At 43.0% G+C, this 17,299-nt stretch overlaps 1 protein-coding gene across 7 annotated transcripts in view; it reads right to left on the bottom strand.

Moving 5' to 3' along the window:
• The window catches only part of LRP1B (LDL receptor related protein 1B), a 748,913-nt gene that overhangs the window by 307,266 nt on the left and 424,348 nt on the right, over window positions 1-17,299 (bottom strand). For all 7 annotated transcript variants that reach the window (XM_053405851.1, XM_053405869.1, XM_053405860.1 and 4 more), the window contains 2 exons: window positions 1,635-1,754; window positions 532-660 (listed from right to left, as the gene is read on the bottom strand). In XM_053405851.1, coding sequence (XP_053261826.1) covers window positions 532-660; window positions 1,635-1,754 — 249 coding nt within the window. The remainder of the gene's footprint in view (window positions 1-531; window positions 661-1,634; window positions 1,755-17,299) is intronic.

Here is a 17,299-nt window from a genome sequence, read left to right on the forward strand (position 1 = left end):
AGTATTAATATCATTAAATCAATGCTCATGGGATGGTGCTAGGAGCAAGGCAGAGTCTCAGGTCTAACATCCAAAGGGAATAATTACTTCCTGATAGTTTCATTTAAGGTGGACTTAAATTATTATAAATACTCATCTGTATGTGGGAGAGAATCAGATGAGATCTAGTTGAAGGATAGAACTGACTGAATTAACCTTGACTGAGTGGAGCTGTCTACTCACATTAGCTAAACTTTTTCAAATGTTTTTGACTAATATAAAGACTACCATCTAATACTTTGGGAAAGGTTTTAATCCAGCTTTCTGCTGATGTGTTAGTTTTCTATCTGCGAGGGGTTTGAACTCTGACACTTTGAGGGTTCTGTTCTGGTTCTCCAACTATATAAAATGTAAAAATGAAAGAAATTTCATTCATACTTTGGCATAATCTATCACATTTACTAAGGCAATAAGTGTTATCTACTGCAAATAAAGATAAATATGAAAGAGCTGGGGGAAAGAACTACATAGGTGACAACTGTTTCTCCTTACCTCTTTTAACTTTGCAAGATTTTTTGTCTGGCTGAAGAAGATAACCTTCCACACAGCTGCAAGCATACGAGCCATCTGAATTTTCGCAGGTTTGGCTGCAGACCCCATACAGACTGCATTCGTTTACATCTGATGGGAACATCAAAATGGTTTGATTAGAAGCAAGTGTTAGAATGAGAGATTTACATACAAAGCCCCCTTCCTTTTGTCTAAACATCAAGCTTTCTTTCATGTATCTTTTTGAGTCTCGGGCCATATGGTACAGCTGGAATCTGGGACATTAGGTGTCTGAAAAGATGGTCTGAAGAAGAAGAGTTGGGATTTGATATCCTGCTTTATCACTACCCAAAGGAGTCTCAAAGCGGCTAACATTCTCTTTTCCCTTCCTCCCCCACAACAAATAATCTGTCAGGTGAGTGAGGCTGAGAGACTTCAGAGAAGTGTGCCTAGCCCAAGGTCACCAAGCAGTTGCATGTGGAGGAGTGGGGAATCGAACCCGGTTCACCAGATTACGAGTCTACCGCTCTTAACCACTACACCACACTGGCTCTGACTATCTGAGAGCTACCCAGTAAATGTGTGAAAGTTGATGTAAGAATGTTCACATCCTAGTTAAAAGCAGGATGACTTTCAGATTCCTTCCATCAATTCTGTAACTGCACTCTAATATGTTTTCAGGGTTTCAATGTTCTGTTTTCCCCATGATCTGCCAATCTCACCCCTCTGTTCTGCTCTGTTAAGTCAGATGATCCTGGCTAAGCAGCAATGACATTCCATTTCTCTCACTTCTTGACAAAGGATCTTGCTAATCTGAAGAGTGACAGCACTGATTCCAACATTTTGACCTTTTTTAGGACCCCTGCAGAAAAGTAATGTCCTGTTTGACCATTGGCTATTTTCTCACTCATCCATGCCCAGGACTGAAATGCTATGCTGTTCTATCACAAATATCTTACTATTTCAAGGCAATGGTTCTTCAGACAACTATGCATTTAAAATCATATGCAACTTCTCCAAGATCTCCTGAAATCAAGATGAAACCCCACCAAAGTAGTTCATTGAGCTCGAGGGCTTAAAAATAATGTGACAGAATAGTTATTTACCTTGGCACGTTTTCCCATTGATGCCAAGTTCATATCCTTTCTCACAGTAGCATCCAGTTCTGTTCCTGGATATAGCACATTTGTACTGGCACTGCATTTGTTGACATTTTGGTTGCATTTCTGCAAAAGAAAGATAGTAAAATGTTATCAAAGTGAGCATATTTCATATTATTACTACAGCAACATTCTTGTTCAGGTTTTTTTTAAAGGGGGGGGGGAGTAAATGCATTTACACCACCAGAAGCAAGCCAGAATGGAAAGACCCCAACTCTGACATTCATGATCTTGAGTCTCTAGCTAACACAGTTTTCCTGAGGCAAGTTAATAAGTTCACAGATCAAAGTTTTACCTTTTCCACCCATAAAGCCTTAACCTGAAACACGGGGGAAGCAAGAGAGCAGGTTGATCTTTGGAGCTGCATTTGTTCTAGAATAGGGAACCCTTGCTAACCTTGGTGTGTTTGTGTGTGTGTGTGTGTGTGTGTTCCAAATTTCTTGGAGTCCTTCAACATGAGGAACTGTGGGCATTTTTGGACTCTTACAATAATGCCCCTAAGCAAGATGGTATTCCTTTTAATCTCCCCTCAACTGCATTCCTGAACAGGAACCCTGTGACAGAGATTTCTTTAAAATGTAATATTTATATCTAAATCCACCAGTTCTTAAACATCCCTTCATATTATACAGACAAAGGTGAAGAACTTTTAAGCTGGTGAAAAAGAAGCCCTACAATCACTTGGTGCTAATTATAAATTGAATTCCCAGCTCCTAATTGGTGGTATTGGCAGCGCTGCCACTACCAGGGTAGAAGGGCAGCAGTAAATCAAACCAAACTGAAGATCTTCCAGCCAGATTATCTATTTAGCCTGTCACAAGTACTATATTCTCCCTGTAAATGGGGGAGGGGGAGGCAATTGCAGCACAGTTTCAGTGAGGTCTATAACTTAGCTATGTCAGTTAACTGTTGCTAGCTGAACAGCAGTTTCTGTCACATGTATTTCAATTCCTATTGCTTTGTTTCTGCTTTGCCTTTTCTTTTGCAGATTATCTTTCTTCTCTTCTTTCTTTTCTCGCCCATGTCTCCTTTCAGCTACTCCCGAAACCAACTTTCTCCCTAGGTTTTGGCCTTTCCAAGCTTCCTGCATTCCTCTCTTCACTGACACAAGTATTCTGTCACCTCACAGGTGTATATACTACACATGGCCTCCAGCTCTTGCTTCCCCTTCATGTCAGCAGGCATTAACAACTTTGACACTCTGGGGCAAATATAATTTAGCTTGCAATTCCAGCAAGTAAGGCAAAGGCCAATATACAAAACTGCTTTAAAATGGGAGTGACTTTAGGGGAGTTTGTATGCTACATTCAACAGGTATACAGTCTGTGTACATGCCTATACAACCATTGAGCTGTACGTGTTATTCACATGTGACATTCAACAAGTGTACTCTCTCTAGTCTATACACATTTGCTGGCTGCAAAAGGGAATTGCTTCAATGACACTTATTAAATTTGTCACGGAAGCAATTCCCTTTTACTGGCAACAAGGCAAGGCATGCCAGGCATATTGCACTTCCTTAAACAGTATTGTGTTCATTACTTGTTCCTGGCCACTTATGTTCATCTTAGAATTACCATCAATGTATTGCGTAAGTCAGATTTGAAGTGAAATGTGCGTCGGCCTTCTGAGGTACAAAGGAAGTGAAACTTTCCCAAGGGTTAGTAAACTCTACACATCTTTGTCAGGTATATCCTAAACTGAAGAACAAAGCATGTTTTTTCTTAAATGCAACATCGATATAAGGAAAACCAAAAGATTCATGTCTGAACAAGAGATGCACCCTTCAAGTTTGCAGTTGAACAACAAATGGTTTTAAAACTTTTATGAGCATGGTTTAAAGAAGCAAGTGGAAATCACGTAGACCTATCTGCCTTTTCTATTGCACTTTTATCTTGCATCACGGCTCCAGGCCTACTTTGCCTCAAGTAAGAAATATGCAACATAGTTATAGCCAGCTCTTTCTAGCTGGCTACTTAAATAAAGGAATAACCTATGACAAGGCCTTTCAACTTTCTAGGGAAAGTCTGAGGCCTGCAAAACTTCCCCCTTTACTGCACACTGGTTCTGGCTGAAAGTTAAAGCATGTTTCTATCCCTTGGAACAGGCATAGGCAAACCCGGCCCTCCAGATATTTGGGGACTACAACTCCCATCATCCCTGACCGCTGGTCCTGTTAGCTAGGGATGATGGGGGTTGTAGTCCCAAAACATCTGGAGGGCTGAGTTTGCCTGTGCCTGCCTTGGAATGCTGCTAGAGGAGTGGCCACAGTTTATCTACAGTTTCACCAAAGGAAGTAGTCGGATAAAATTGAACTCCATCTGAAATCATGCTTCCCTCCATCCTTACTTTATTGTCACAAAAAGTTGAAGAACTCCATGATGTAGGTTAGGTGAAGAGCCAGTGACTTTGTTTCTTTCAATATTAGAATTAAGCATCGTTCAGTGAAATTGATTGCCGGTAGCTTTAGGACAGCCCCCCAAAAGTGTCTTCACACAATGCTTACTTCATTTGTGGAATATGCTACTATTGGATGTGGTGATGGCAAGTGACTTAAATGGCTTTGAAAAACGATTGGCAGAATTGTGGAGCATATGTGCCCCAAATAAACAGCAACTGGCCCTGACAAGTGAGACCTGCCAGAGCATCCTGGCAGGCATGGCCTGAAGGGGTGGGGCGGGGTGTCGCACGTGTGACACCATGCACACGCAACAGCTGCCTCCCCCCAAAAATGTGGGACCCAACTCGGTGCCCCTGCTAATGCTTCACTCTTGTGCATACAGAAGAACTCAGAGCAGAACCCAGAGAACTAGCATTACTGTTAGTACAGACAATGATAGCTATATGGAACATCTAGGATCAAAAGTAGCCAATGGGGAAGTGTGGGCAGGTGGGGAGATGAACAATGGGAAAGGTTGCTTGCCTTCATGCCATACTTGTTGACTGCCTGGAACAATCTGGCTAGTCAGTGACAGAAATCAGGATGATGAACTAAATGGGCCCCTGGTCTGATCCAGAAGAGCTCTCGTGCTCAAGCTAATGGCCATTCATTTAGTCTTACGGCGACAACTGCCTGAGGCATGAGGTTGCAGAAGCTTTTGTATTATTCCAGTAACTGTTTTGTATGCTTGGCTCAGTTCCTCAGCTAAAACCCATCAGGAATCTCTGACTTTCGCTCAGCTGTGTTCCTAATTAAAAGATCTTGCAATTTCATTTGTCAGTCAAGTTCTCACTGTCTTATCCTCGATTCAACGAACCACCTCTCACACAACAAAGTCTTTATTGATTTAAGGCAACCTCTCTCTGGGTTTTTGATTTTTTTAAAAATGAAAACAAGAGTTACCTTGCCAATCGGCAGTTTGCTGTTCATTCATCTCTTTAGCAATGACTAATAAACTTCTTGCCCTCCTACCCACCTCCTACACACTATGAATTTTCAGAGAAAGAAATCCACTCATAATACAGTAATTCCGGCTAATTACTATCCCTTATTAGCCCTCCAAAAACAGAGTGAGTGTGAAGCAAGGGCTTGCCTTCATATATGGTCTGTCTCCAAATAGTATGCTTATCTGAGGTACGTTAACGCATTTTAATACTATATTGGAATATCATCCAACTGTTTTGCAAAGCTGGTGTCAGCTACTACAGTGAGAAGGTTGTTGGGTGACAAATCTTTTATAATGGATAGAACAAAATGATTTGTTCAGACAGAATAGCATGAACAAGTCTTTTGTTCACTTGTTTCTCCCATTCCATCTCCTCCACCAGCACAACCCTGAGAAGAGCGGAAGCATTCACTTCCATTTTTCATGAACTGAAATTTAGTATTACATCCAAACCTTGAAAATTCCACTTGCACAGAGTTTACCATGATAGTTACCCCTTTTCTGGGTGGGTGGCGGCTGTGGCCCCTCACAGATCATCCGTTATCTCCAGTAGCCAGGATGAACAAGCTTGGCTGGCCCTGTAAATCTTTTTGGCTGGCCCCATTGCAGGGTGGGATTGCCCACTAAAATCTCTAATTTGAACAGGCCAATCAGGGGCCTGCTAGTGGGCGGAGCCTCACTGATGGATCATGATTCGGATGCTTGCACTCTAGTCCAACAGTGACACATAAAAGCCACCTCGGTAGTTTGGGGTCTTGGGGAGACCATAATCCTTGGCACGACACTGTCAAAAGTTTCCGCCCTCTGGCTGGAGGATGGAATGGGTATACACCCAACGCCTAGCCAAAATCCACCTACATCTGGAATCTTTAAAGTTGTGGCCATTTCTAACCCAAATCATTCTCTGCTTGAGGTTGTTCATTACAGCTTAGCTATAGCCACTGCACAAGGGGGGTGGCGCTGTGACTAGGAACACAACTTTCATCTGTCACTCTCTCATTGCTCTTCAGTTCTTACAAAATCAATATTTTTTCCTTAAACACACAAATCCAGGCAGCTCTTTGCTGATGCCACTTCATGCCTTCAAAGGCATACAACATTTTACCATAAAGGTAGCTTGATTTAGGACGTTGTAAAAGAATAAACAGTAGAAATATATAGCTTGTCATCTTTTACTAGTGACAATAACAATAAACTTTATTGATATAATTTAAACATAGTATATAATTACACAGTTCATTGAAAATTGTTAGCCTGCATGTGTCCTTTTGTAATTCTTATACCCTAGACAGGTTGTATTTCTTCCTCAAGGAAGCATGAAGGAGGGGTCTGCTGAATTCTTGTTGCGAAAGGGGGAGCCTCTCCTAAAATGTAACCTGATTTATTCATCTCTGTTTTATCTTTTGACTGATGAAAAGCATTTCAAAATATTTAAAAAGTGGATAACCAGATTCACTTCCCCTTTTCGCTCTTCTAATCGCTCAGAGAGGTGTTTTTTTTAAATGTGTATTGAATTCCTTCACATTGCCATTTATGTCCCATTGAATTCAGTAGGACTTGGGGGCAGGTAAGATTGCTGTTCTGTTCCCTAAAACATGTTAACAGAAGTTGATGACAGAGACATTAAATCTTAATTCAGTCGCAAATCATTATGATGTCAGGTGACCAAGAGGCAGGTTATCCCACCCACCTGTCAAAGTAGGCCTCTGGATGTGGGGACAGGTAATGATCTGGTCTGCTAGGACAAAAAGGTTCACTACCCCCTGCTATATGGGGAGGGGAGAGGAGTTTTTTTCAGATTTCCCCAGAAGGGAATATAGCTCAGTGGCTAGCCATATGGTCACATGAAGAAGATCCCAGACTCAGGCCCTGACCGTTCCAATTAATGCAGCTCAGGCAGCAATGATAGGAAATGATTTTGAGAACAGGATCAATTAGCAATGGAGACAAAAGAAGATGGAAGGCTGAACAGGGAAGAAAGACATAAGGAATATGGTAGCCAAGCCACATGTGGAGAGTGAGCAGTCAACTCTCCCAGGCAGTTCATTTTGAGAGAAAAAGAAGCCTTCTCATGAGTGGTGCTTGTTCTCATTTTACTTATTTAAAATATATTTTAATGGCCTTATGATGAAAAATTCCAAGGTGGCGTATAATGGAGTTTTTAAAAAAATTACACAGAATTGCTGTAACTTCTTGCTTCTTTTCCTTTTCCTTTCCATTACTATTTCTAAGCAAATGCAAGGTCCATGGGGCTCCGGCTACATTGTTTTCCTGTGCAAAGTACTGCCTTAGTCAGCTGGTTGGGGTTGTCTAGTGATAGTGTTGCTATCACGGTTGCTATGATTTCACAGAATCTAAGTAATACAGTGGTACCTCTAGATATGAACGGGATCCGTTCCGGAGCCCCGTTCATATCTAGAGGTAAACGTAACTAGCAAAGGCACGTCGGCGCACACGTGCGTCAATTTTTGCCGCTTCTGCGTATGCGCGTGACGTCATTTTGAGCGTCTGCACATGCGCAAGCGGTGAAACCCAGAAGTAACACAACTCGAACGCGCAACTCGAACTCGAACACGCTCAACTCGAAGTATATTTAACCCAAGGTATGACTGTAGTTCAATTTACCTTTTATATTTCCCAGCATAATATCTACAGTGCCACGATAATAATAATTTAAAAAGACCATAGAGAAAATATAGGTGGATTCTAAACTTGCTTACATTAAGGGAAACCTCACCAGATTCTACAGGCTTTACTTCTAAATAAACTATATTTTGGACTGGAGTCTCAGGACTTGTAGCATTCTTTAAACACAATGCACGTGATTTAATTGAGCCCCACACTACCATAGCTCCAAGTCTGGTTACTTTATTTAAAAAGAAAGAAAGAAAAGTGTGGTCATTGTGCTTTGTTGTTTTGCTCTGCACTTTTGTCTTGGCATGGAGACAGGTTGAACAGACCCATGTCACTCCTTGAATGGATGTACACACTGTCTTCAGTCAAGCTGAGGGCATATGAGAACAACAGGGAGAAGAATAGGCCAGAGAGAGTTGGAGTGAGAACACAGCCCTATTTCACAGGATGAGCCTTCATACTGGATTGTGCTGCATATGTTCTCCTGGAATAACACAATCATTTTATGGAGCTTACGTGAGCATCCTATTTTATTGACCAGTGTGAGAAGTCCTTTTTGGCTGATGAGATCAAAGTCTTTCATCAGGTCTATGAAGGTGGTGCACAAGGGGCATCTCTGCTCTCGGCATTTCTCCTGCAGCTGGCGGAGTGAGAAAATCATGTTGACTGTTGACCTCTGGGCTCTAAAGCCACATTGTGACTTGAGATAGACCCTGTTAGACAGTGACTGTAATCTGTTGAGAACTACATGGTTAAAGGTTTTCCACGCAGCACTCAGCAGGGAGATTCCTCAGTAGTTGTTGCAATCATGGTGGTCACCTTTGTTCTTGTAGAGGGTCAAAACACTTGAGTTGTGCATGTCTTGTGGCATGCATCCTGTTTCCCAACACTGCAAGAGAAGGCCATGGAGTTGCATCATGAGGGAGGAGTTGAGGCTGGCTATCAACACTTCTGTTGGGATTCCATCCCGTCCTGGGGTTTTACCACATGCCTATGAGTTGATGGTGTTCTTCAGATCATCAACGGAAGGACAGACACCCAGATCTTCAAGACAGGCAGAGTCTGAACGCTGTCAACTGCTATGTCAGCAACCATGTTTTCCTGCAAGTACAATTCTTAATAGTGCTCTCTGCCCGTTGCTTCATCTGCTTGCTGCGGTCTGTGATGATTTCTCCAGACAAGGTTTTCAGTGGTGCAGTTTTCCTGACGGCTGTTCCAAAGGCCTTCTTCATGCCTTCAGACATTTAGTGGGTGTTGCTACTGACAGCAGGCAAGCTGAATGTTCTGACAATCTGCTGGGCATCACTCCTTGCTTTTCTTGGTGCAGCGAGTGTCTTCTTGCAGGACATGCTCAACCAGGGCAACTAACCCTACAGCTTAGTGAATGTAGGGAGAGTCATTCATCACACACACACACACACACACACACACACACACACACACACACCCTGTCTCACACAAATGTTGAGATGGCTGTGAAATCAACACAGGCTATACATTATGGAACCTTGCTGCCAGGGCCAAGCAGTGGCGTTGCAATGGGGGGGCGGTTTGCCCCGGGTGCCATGTCGGGGGGGTGACAAGAAGGCACCTCGTGGCAGTGTGAGCAGCCATCACACCGCCGCAGTGTGGAGGACCGAGCGCTGTATGGATGGCGGTGGGATCCCTCCGTTGCTGCTACAGCCACATGTAGAGGATCCTCCGTTCGCAGCTGTAGCGGCAATGGAGGGATCCCAGCACCGTCCGTATGGCGCTCGAGCGGCAAACCGCTATGTATAGCGCACGTGTGGCGTCGCTACATACGGCACATGCGTCACACATAGTGATGCCGCACATGCGCCCTATGTAGCAATGCCCCGCCCCAGTTGTCACAACACCTTCGTTCGCCCCCGGGGCCAAGTACCATAGCTGTCAACCTTCCTTATTTGGCGGGAAACTCCCATATTCCAGTGACGTTTCCCGCTGCTATTCCGGATTGTTGATATCCCGTAAATTTCCCAGATTTCAAAGAAAGCAGCTCCTCTCCCTGCTGGCCAGGGAGGCTCCTCAACTGCATTGCTCGGCTGCCCAATAAGGAGTCTGAGAACGACTGGGGGGTGGAGCTTGCATGCATTGTTCCGATCAAATCGGCTGCGTTGCCTGGGGACTTGCCTTTGCTTCAGCACTTCCCTGCTGTATCCCTTTGCCGGGTTGCTGCGCAGTGGGAACCACCGCTTGAGGCTCTGTTTGGCTGCTGGCTGGGCTTTCTGCCTTTGGCTCGGAGGGGCTCTATTCTCTCTCTCTCTCTCTCTCTCTCTCTGTGTGTGTGTGTGTGTGTGTGCGTGTGTGTGTGCACGTGTGTGTGTGTGTGTGTGTGAGAGAGAGAGAGAGAGAGAGAGAGAGGGAGAGAGAGAGAATGTGTCACTTAAGCTGATAGTAGGAATGCTGTAGCTTCACACACTTACCTTCACACAATGTGTAAATAACTTGGGGAACTTTTTTACCGCAGGATGTGGTGAGGTCAGTACTTTAGATTTACAAGGGGATCTGAGAGATGAATGGGAGATACGGTTTGTTAGTATTAATGGACAGCTAAATAGAAACGTAACCCCAAAAGTTAGGAGAAAGATATCCTGACTGGGTAGCTTTGCTCACTAGTAACATTGAACCATGAGGACAAGATGGTTGGACAGTGTTCTCGAAGCTACCAACATGAGTTTGACCAAACTGTGGGAGGCAGTGGAAGACAGGAGTGCCTGGGACAGGTGAGGCTGCTGATCCCTTATTTTTGAGGCTGCTGATCCCTTATTTTCAAATCTGAAAGTTGACAGCTATGCCAAGTACACTGTGAAATGATAAAACACTATCATCTTGTAGTTCTGAAGCAATGGGTAGCCCTTGAAGTCCTTCCTAAATGTGGTTGTGGACAATGGCAAAAAATGTACATTTAAAGCATGTCTTATTTGCTCTTATCATGGGTGCCTCAAACTTTAGGTACGTTCAGTTCCCAAAGGCACACGCAGCAGCCACTGTTACTTACATTTAATATGTTATTTATCCCTTTTGTAACACAGAATTAAATGTCTATCCAAAAGGCTAGTCTTAAATCACACACATAAAGTCATTTATGCCAGCAAAGCACATGAGGAGTTCTATTAGCCTCTAAGCTTCACCCAGTAAACCATACAAATGAGGGCAAAAAAGGCTGCTATACTGCGTTCCTGCCAGTATTAAGGAACATCTTCATTCATTATTTTGTTTATTTTTAAGGTGCTTTTTTGAACTATAGTGCTGCTGCTCTAGTTATTTTTAATGGAACACGTTGCATATGATAGAATTATATTGCAGTATCTTTTTTTCCCATTTAAAATGACCTACTACATTATGCTGAGGCATCATCTTCTGCTTTACAAGCAAGAATTGTTCAGTACCATGTTGCCCTTGAAGAATATAAAGAACTTTAGGACAGATTACTAACACAGCTCTTCTCAGAAATCGCATTCTAATTGTATACCATACATATTCTAATATCATTTGCATATTCAGATTTTCTTTGCCTGGCTTGTGTTTCCATGGATGTGATTGTATCTATTCATGTTCTTTTTATTATTTGATACTCTAATGTCTAGACCTTTATCAATTATATGCTGTAAGCTCCGTGTTGTTTCTCCCCTACCCCGCCATTTTATATTACCCATTTTTCAGGTACATTTCTTTTGCAGATTAGGCGGTATGATCTAATTTAATTTGCCCTAAGCTTTTTGTCGTTTCTGCAGCATAACTCTCTCTTGTTTTCTTTCCTGACAGCAAAGGATACTATGATTGATAGAATTCAATTGCTGGTTTGAAATAATGCAGGTGGTTCTTATTGTACAGTTGTCGGCCTTTTTATGAGATTTACCTATTGTACCATGAAAAATGCAACAAAAATATAATGATCTTTGGTCACACACCTGGTCCCATAACTCTGCCATGGTAAATATACCATGGAGAATAGATATGGAGATATGAATTGAGATTCATAAGCTTGCTTACCAGTCATAGCTGTGCAGAGTCAAAGGCCAACACAGTAGCAAAATGATTCACATTTAAGATAATGTGAAATACATGAAGAAGACAGATGTGCTCTATTAGTTGTTGCATGAATAAGTTAGAAACTTAGGCAAGCAGGGTAATTACTTTGCTCAGTTCCAGATTCTATCCCATGTCTCCAGGTGTGCATCACTGTTTCCTTGCGTATAAGTGAAATACGCTATAATACTATGACAGCCTTCACCAACATGGTGCCCTCCTGAAGGTTTGGACTATGGCCCCATCAGCCCCAGGCAATTATTAGCATCCCTTTTATGAGTAAGATGCTTGAGAGGAAGGTGGGCTGGGCAACTGTAGGCACCCCAGGATGAAGCAGTTTCTGGCCCAGTTTCAGCACCAAAGCCATCTGACTGATGACCTGGAGGGAGATGGAAAAATACTATTCTTAATTTTCCTTAGCCTCTTGTTGGCTTTGATTATTGCAGACCACAATATCATCCTATAGTGTCCATGGGGGCTGAGGGCACTGTGTTACAGTGGGAGGTACAGTGGGAGGATCCTGCCTCCAGGATCACTGCCAGAGAGTAACATGTGGAAACTCTTCTTTGAACCCATAGTAACATTGCTATGGGGACCTACGGGGTTCCATATTGGCTCTCATGCTATTTAATGTTCTACTTATTTTTTTAATGGTGTGTTAGTATTTTTCTTTTAGTTACTATTTTTATTGATGTCTATGTTGCACAGTGTATACATACACATCCCTCTGAGCTCTTTTGGAGGAAGGGATGAAATAAATATTACAACCTTCTGTTATCTCCGCAGCTACTGTAGTTCTGTGGTCAAGGTTCAAATGGGTGATGTTCTTCCACATAGTTAATTCTGTGAGCAATACTTATTAAATTTAAAACATTGCTAGACCCTCTATTGCCATATCTTCTGCTTTGCAGACAAAATATAAATATTAATTATAAAAACCAAACAAACAGGTCATATAGGGCAGCAAAAATACTGTATAGAAATGTGAAAGAAAACTAAAAAAAATTGTTCACTATTGGGGGGGGGGGATAATGCCAAGTAAACTTCTTTGATGAGGATATTCTAAGGACAAGGAGCCACATACAATTAGTATATAAATGGCAATTTCTAAAAGTTTCTATAGATCCCATTATACAGATTTTTGATGCCTTTGGAGTTTTGTTTCAGGAGACCCTCTTTTGTAAAAAGTCAGAAATACTCACAAAGGCTTCCCTTTATTATACATCACAGTGGAAAGTAATTTGTACGAAATTACTTCAAAGAGAGATTCTGAACCACCTGAGAGTGAAGAGTCAGATTAAATCGCATACTCCCAACTGGACATAAACTGTACTTAGATGGCTGTGCTGTAGATCAGCAAAGAAATTATCAGTGTTCTCTCTCAAAATGGGAAGAAAGCAGCAACACACTTCCCCCATGTGATGTCAGGCCATGAATTTGGACCTCCAGGGTGACAGCCACTCATTGATATGTGTAGTAGTAGTAGTAGTAGTAGTAGTAGTAGTAGTAGTAATTCTATTATTTGTACCCCACACCTTAATCAAATTAATAAAAAACTACCTGAAAACACCTAAACAGTTGATTCGGCAACATACATTTGCATTGAAATCACTGCACTTTTAGACATGCAACAAAACCTAAGATTTAAAAACTGGACGATCTGCACACAGGCAGAAACTAGCACTTTAAAAATATTGCTGAATAATTGTTCCTGCAAACGTAGAATGAAACATGGATGAAGAGTATCTTATAACCTATATAGACAGAGAGCCTAAAGGCTCAGTACCTCATCCAGTTAGAGGAACATCATAGAATGATTTCTAGATCTTAGAGTGATTAAGTTTATATTGGGGAGGGCAAAATAGCACTGTCAATTCAAAAGTCAAATCTATTATGTGAAAGACTCTCCTCCTGGAAGAGAGGGGAGTGGTTGTGGGAGGGAGCTGAGCTCCGCCTCCAGCAGGGGGCGTTGCCCCCTGCCTCCCACTCACCTGGTTGGCGCCCACACCCATCGGCAGGCACCCAACCAGGTGCCTCTGAGGGGGCGTGTACGGCAGCCTAAATGCTGCGGCGCCAGCCCCTCCTCGGCCTCACTCTTCGTCGTCCTGTCGCGAGTCACCCACCCTCCACTCCCTTTGAGCTCAGGGTCTTAGTTTTCTTTGGCCTTGCTATGGACCTTAGGTTGGTCACCCTGGTTGTCTGGGGGACCTGGTAGGAATTTTTCCATTTGGCATTAGGCTTTTTGGTTTTTTCGTCTACCTCGTAGCAATCGTCACAACTTTCGTGGTATTGGTGGGTAGGTTAGGCATTGGAATAATGTGTTGTGGTGTGTCGAAGGGCTAGGTGTGGCCATCACCTATGCCTTCAATTTTTGGGTATTCCGTTAAAGGAATCTGGCGGTCGTGTATTCTGTCCAATGCCTGCTTGGCGGGAGGCCATGGCACGACCCTCGGTGGCAGCAGGGGTGAGCCTATAGTTGGATTAGCATCAACAGGCTCCACCTACTGGTAAATAACCCCCCTTGTTTTAGACTCACCCCTCTCTGAGGAGGTGGAGTCAGCTGACGTAATCCAATGCCTAAGCCAATACCTTTTCACTTGCTGTAATCAATAAAGTTGTGGCCTTTTCTTGCCCATTAACCTTATATCACGTGTCCTTGTGTATTCATTCCACTTTGCGGGGATCGGGTCCTCGAACCACAAACTGCTTTTAAGCTCATAACAGTGTGTGCTGCAAAGCAGTTCTGCATTGCAGATGGAGTTTCCCCACACAAGAACTTTCTGACCTTCAAAGAGTTGGTGTTGACCTTTAAAGCCCTAAATGGCCTCAGTCCTGTATACCTGAAGGAGCATCTCCACCCCCATGGTTCAGCCCAAACACTGAGGTCCAGTGCCGAGGGCCTTCTGGCAGTTCCGTCACTGTGAGAAGCGAAGTTACAGGGAAGCAGGCAGAGAGTCTTCTCGGTAGTGGTGCCTGTCCTATGGAACGCCCTCCCATCAGATGTCAAGGACATAAACAGCTATCTGACCTTTAGAAGACATCTGAAGGCAGCCCTGTTTAGGGAAGTTTTTAATGACTGACGTTTTATTCTGTTTTTAGTCCTCTGTTGGAAGCTGCCCAGAGTGGCTGGGGAAACCCAGCCAGATGGGCGGGGTATAGATAATAAAATTATTATTATTATCATCATCACTCTAAAAATCTGAGGAAAATTGGGATTCTGGCCATCAATCTTCTAAACCACCCAGTATAAGAGAACTCAACTGGGTATCTGCATAGATGGCAAACAGCAGAGAGAGAGAGAGAGAGAAGAGACAGAGGGACAAACAGGAGGATTATCCTTTACAACTCTCAGATCACATTGAGAATCAGGTTTATGAAGCCAGTGCTGATCCTGTTTCTGTCTCACAGGAGGAGACTGAGTGCTTTGCATTTTAAGTGCACAGGGTTCAACATTGCTTTGGAGTTATTTTTTCAAGCACTTAACAGTTTTATAAAGTTTTGATCTTCAATCCGGAAGGTTAAGTGAAGCATAACAGCAAATGGCTTTAATTTTAAGCATCAGTATTGGCAGGAGGTCTGGGATCTCTAAGGAGTATTTTTTTCTTATCATTTCCCTCTAGTTGGGAGCATGTGCTTCAGGTTTTTGAGGCTAATACGATATCCCAAGGCACTGGATGTCATCATTGTATAGCTTGCTCTTTATTGCTGTGCTTTTTATGTCTTTATCTTTATTCAGTGTCAAGGACCTTCACAACTGGACAGCTTAAATGCTCCATCAGATTATTACAAAGATGACATGAATATTTTCGCAGTGTTTAAACTGCAGCTGTGCTGATGTTCACCGCTGAATGCTTTCGGCATCAAAAGGAGCACAAGCTATTCCTTGAATAAGTTTTTCATGGCTTTTGGCTTTGTCACTGCCCCTCTCAAGACCAGCACTTTGCGGTAGCTGGAATGATATTAGTGCACCAATTCAAAGTAAGAGCAGCATCTTTGCCGCTGTTCACAGCACCTTGAAACATTTCAGTCCCTTCTGGTCTAAATGTATAAATGTATTGAAATACCCCACATTAAATCCTACTGCTTTGCCACCGACATAAAAATTATGTTTGAAACCAATTCTTTCTGACTTGGCTAAGCAGTATTAGGGGTATTAGGACCGTGCAGTATTGATGGTGCAGTGCAGTATCAGGCAAAAAAAATGCATGAATGGGGACAACTGTAACTTTGCAATCCATGGCACAGCATAACAACTCACAAAAATCATTGCCTTAAAAAATAAAAATAAAGGAACTTTATGGAGTACACATGAAACCAGAAAAAATGACTTGGCTAAAATGTTTCCCACTTCCAACCAAGAAAACACAGTTTTCTCCATTTCATATTTAGCATCTACAGCTTTTATTTAGCATCTACAGCTTTTATTGATAAATATCCACATTCTATTAAGATATTTGTTACACACTAGATAGGACTTTTTCTGTATGCACAAAACAGCTAAAGGACAGTGCCACTGAGTGCATCAGAATACACACCTCTGAGCACCAAATAACCCTAGTTAGATGCCAACTTGCAACTATACTGAGCACCCATATCCTCTGTTGCTTTATTTTCTATATATTCTGCAAGTTCACATTCTGCAAGCTTATGTGGCTGGGGTTTCACAGTCCTACCAGCTACCTTCAAATTGAGTAAATTAATGTACAATCTCAACACTGTCATCAAACTCTGGAGGTCTCTGGTTTGTTTTACAGGTGCAGTAAAGCTGCAGGAGGCAGGGCCAAGGCATTATAAGGTTTAGATAACTACAGGATAGCCAAATGGGATTTAAACAAGCTACAACTTTATTGATGTCAGCAGGTTTTGGCATAGGCATAGGATTGATTGATTGATTATATTTATACGCCACCCTTCATCATAAGATCTCCGGGCAGTTCACAGATGTGATGTCTACTCTGGATCAACCAACCTGACTGCTGGTTGGTTATTTTTTGCAAGGTTAACCACGGTTTATGATCGCCCTATACTGTAGCCAATACCTTTTCACTGCTGTAATCAATAAAGCTGTGGCCTTTTCTTGCCCATTAACCTTATATCACGTGTCCTTGTGTGTTTATTTCACATAGCGGGGGTCGGGCCCTCGAGCCACAAAGACTCTCCTCCCTGGAAGAGAGGGGAGTGGTTGTGGGCGGGAGCCCAAGCTCCGCCCCTGGCCGGGGCCTTAGCCCCCGCCCCTCCTCACCTGGCTGGTGCCCACGCCCACCAGAGGCAGCCAACCAGGTGTCTCCGGGGGGCGTGTTTAGCAGCTTAATGCTGCGGCTCCAGCTCCGCCTCCTCCTCAGTCATCGTCGTCCCGCAGCGAGTCACCCACCCTCCACTCCCATTTAGCTCAGGGTCTAGGTTTTTTGGCCTTGCTATGGACCTTAGGTTGGTCGCCCCGGTTGTCTGGGGGGCCTGGTAGGAATTTTTCCATTTGGCATTAGGCTTTTCGGTTTTTTCGCCTACCTCGTAGCAATCGTCACAACTTTTGTGGTATTGGTG

This window comes from Podarcis raffonei, chromosome 1 (genome assembly GCF_027172205.1).
Source record: "Podarcis raffonei isolate rPodRaf1 chromosome 1, rPodRaf1.pri, whole genome shotgun sequence".
Lineage (NCBI taxonomy): Eukaryota > Metazoa > Chordata > Lepidosauria > Squamata > Lacertidae > Podarcis > Podarcis raffonei.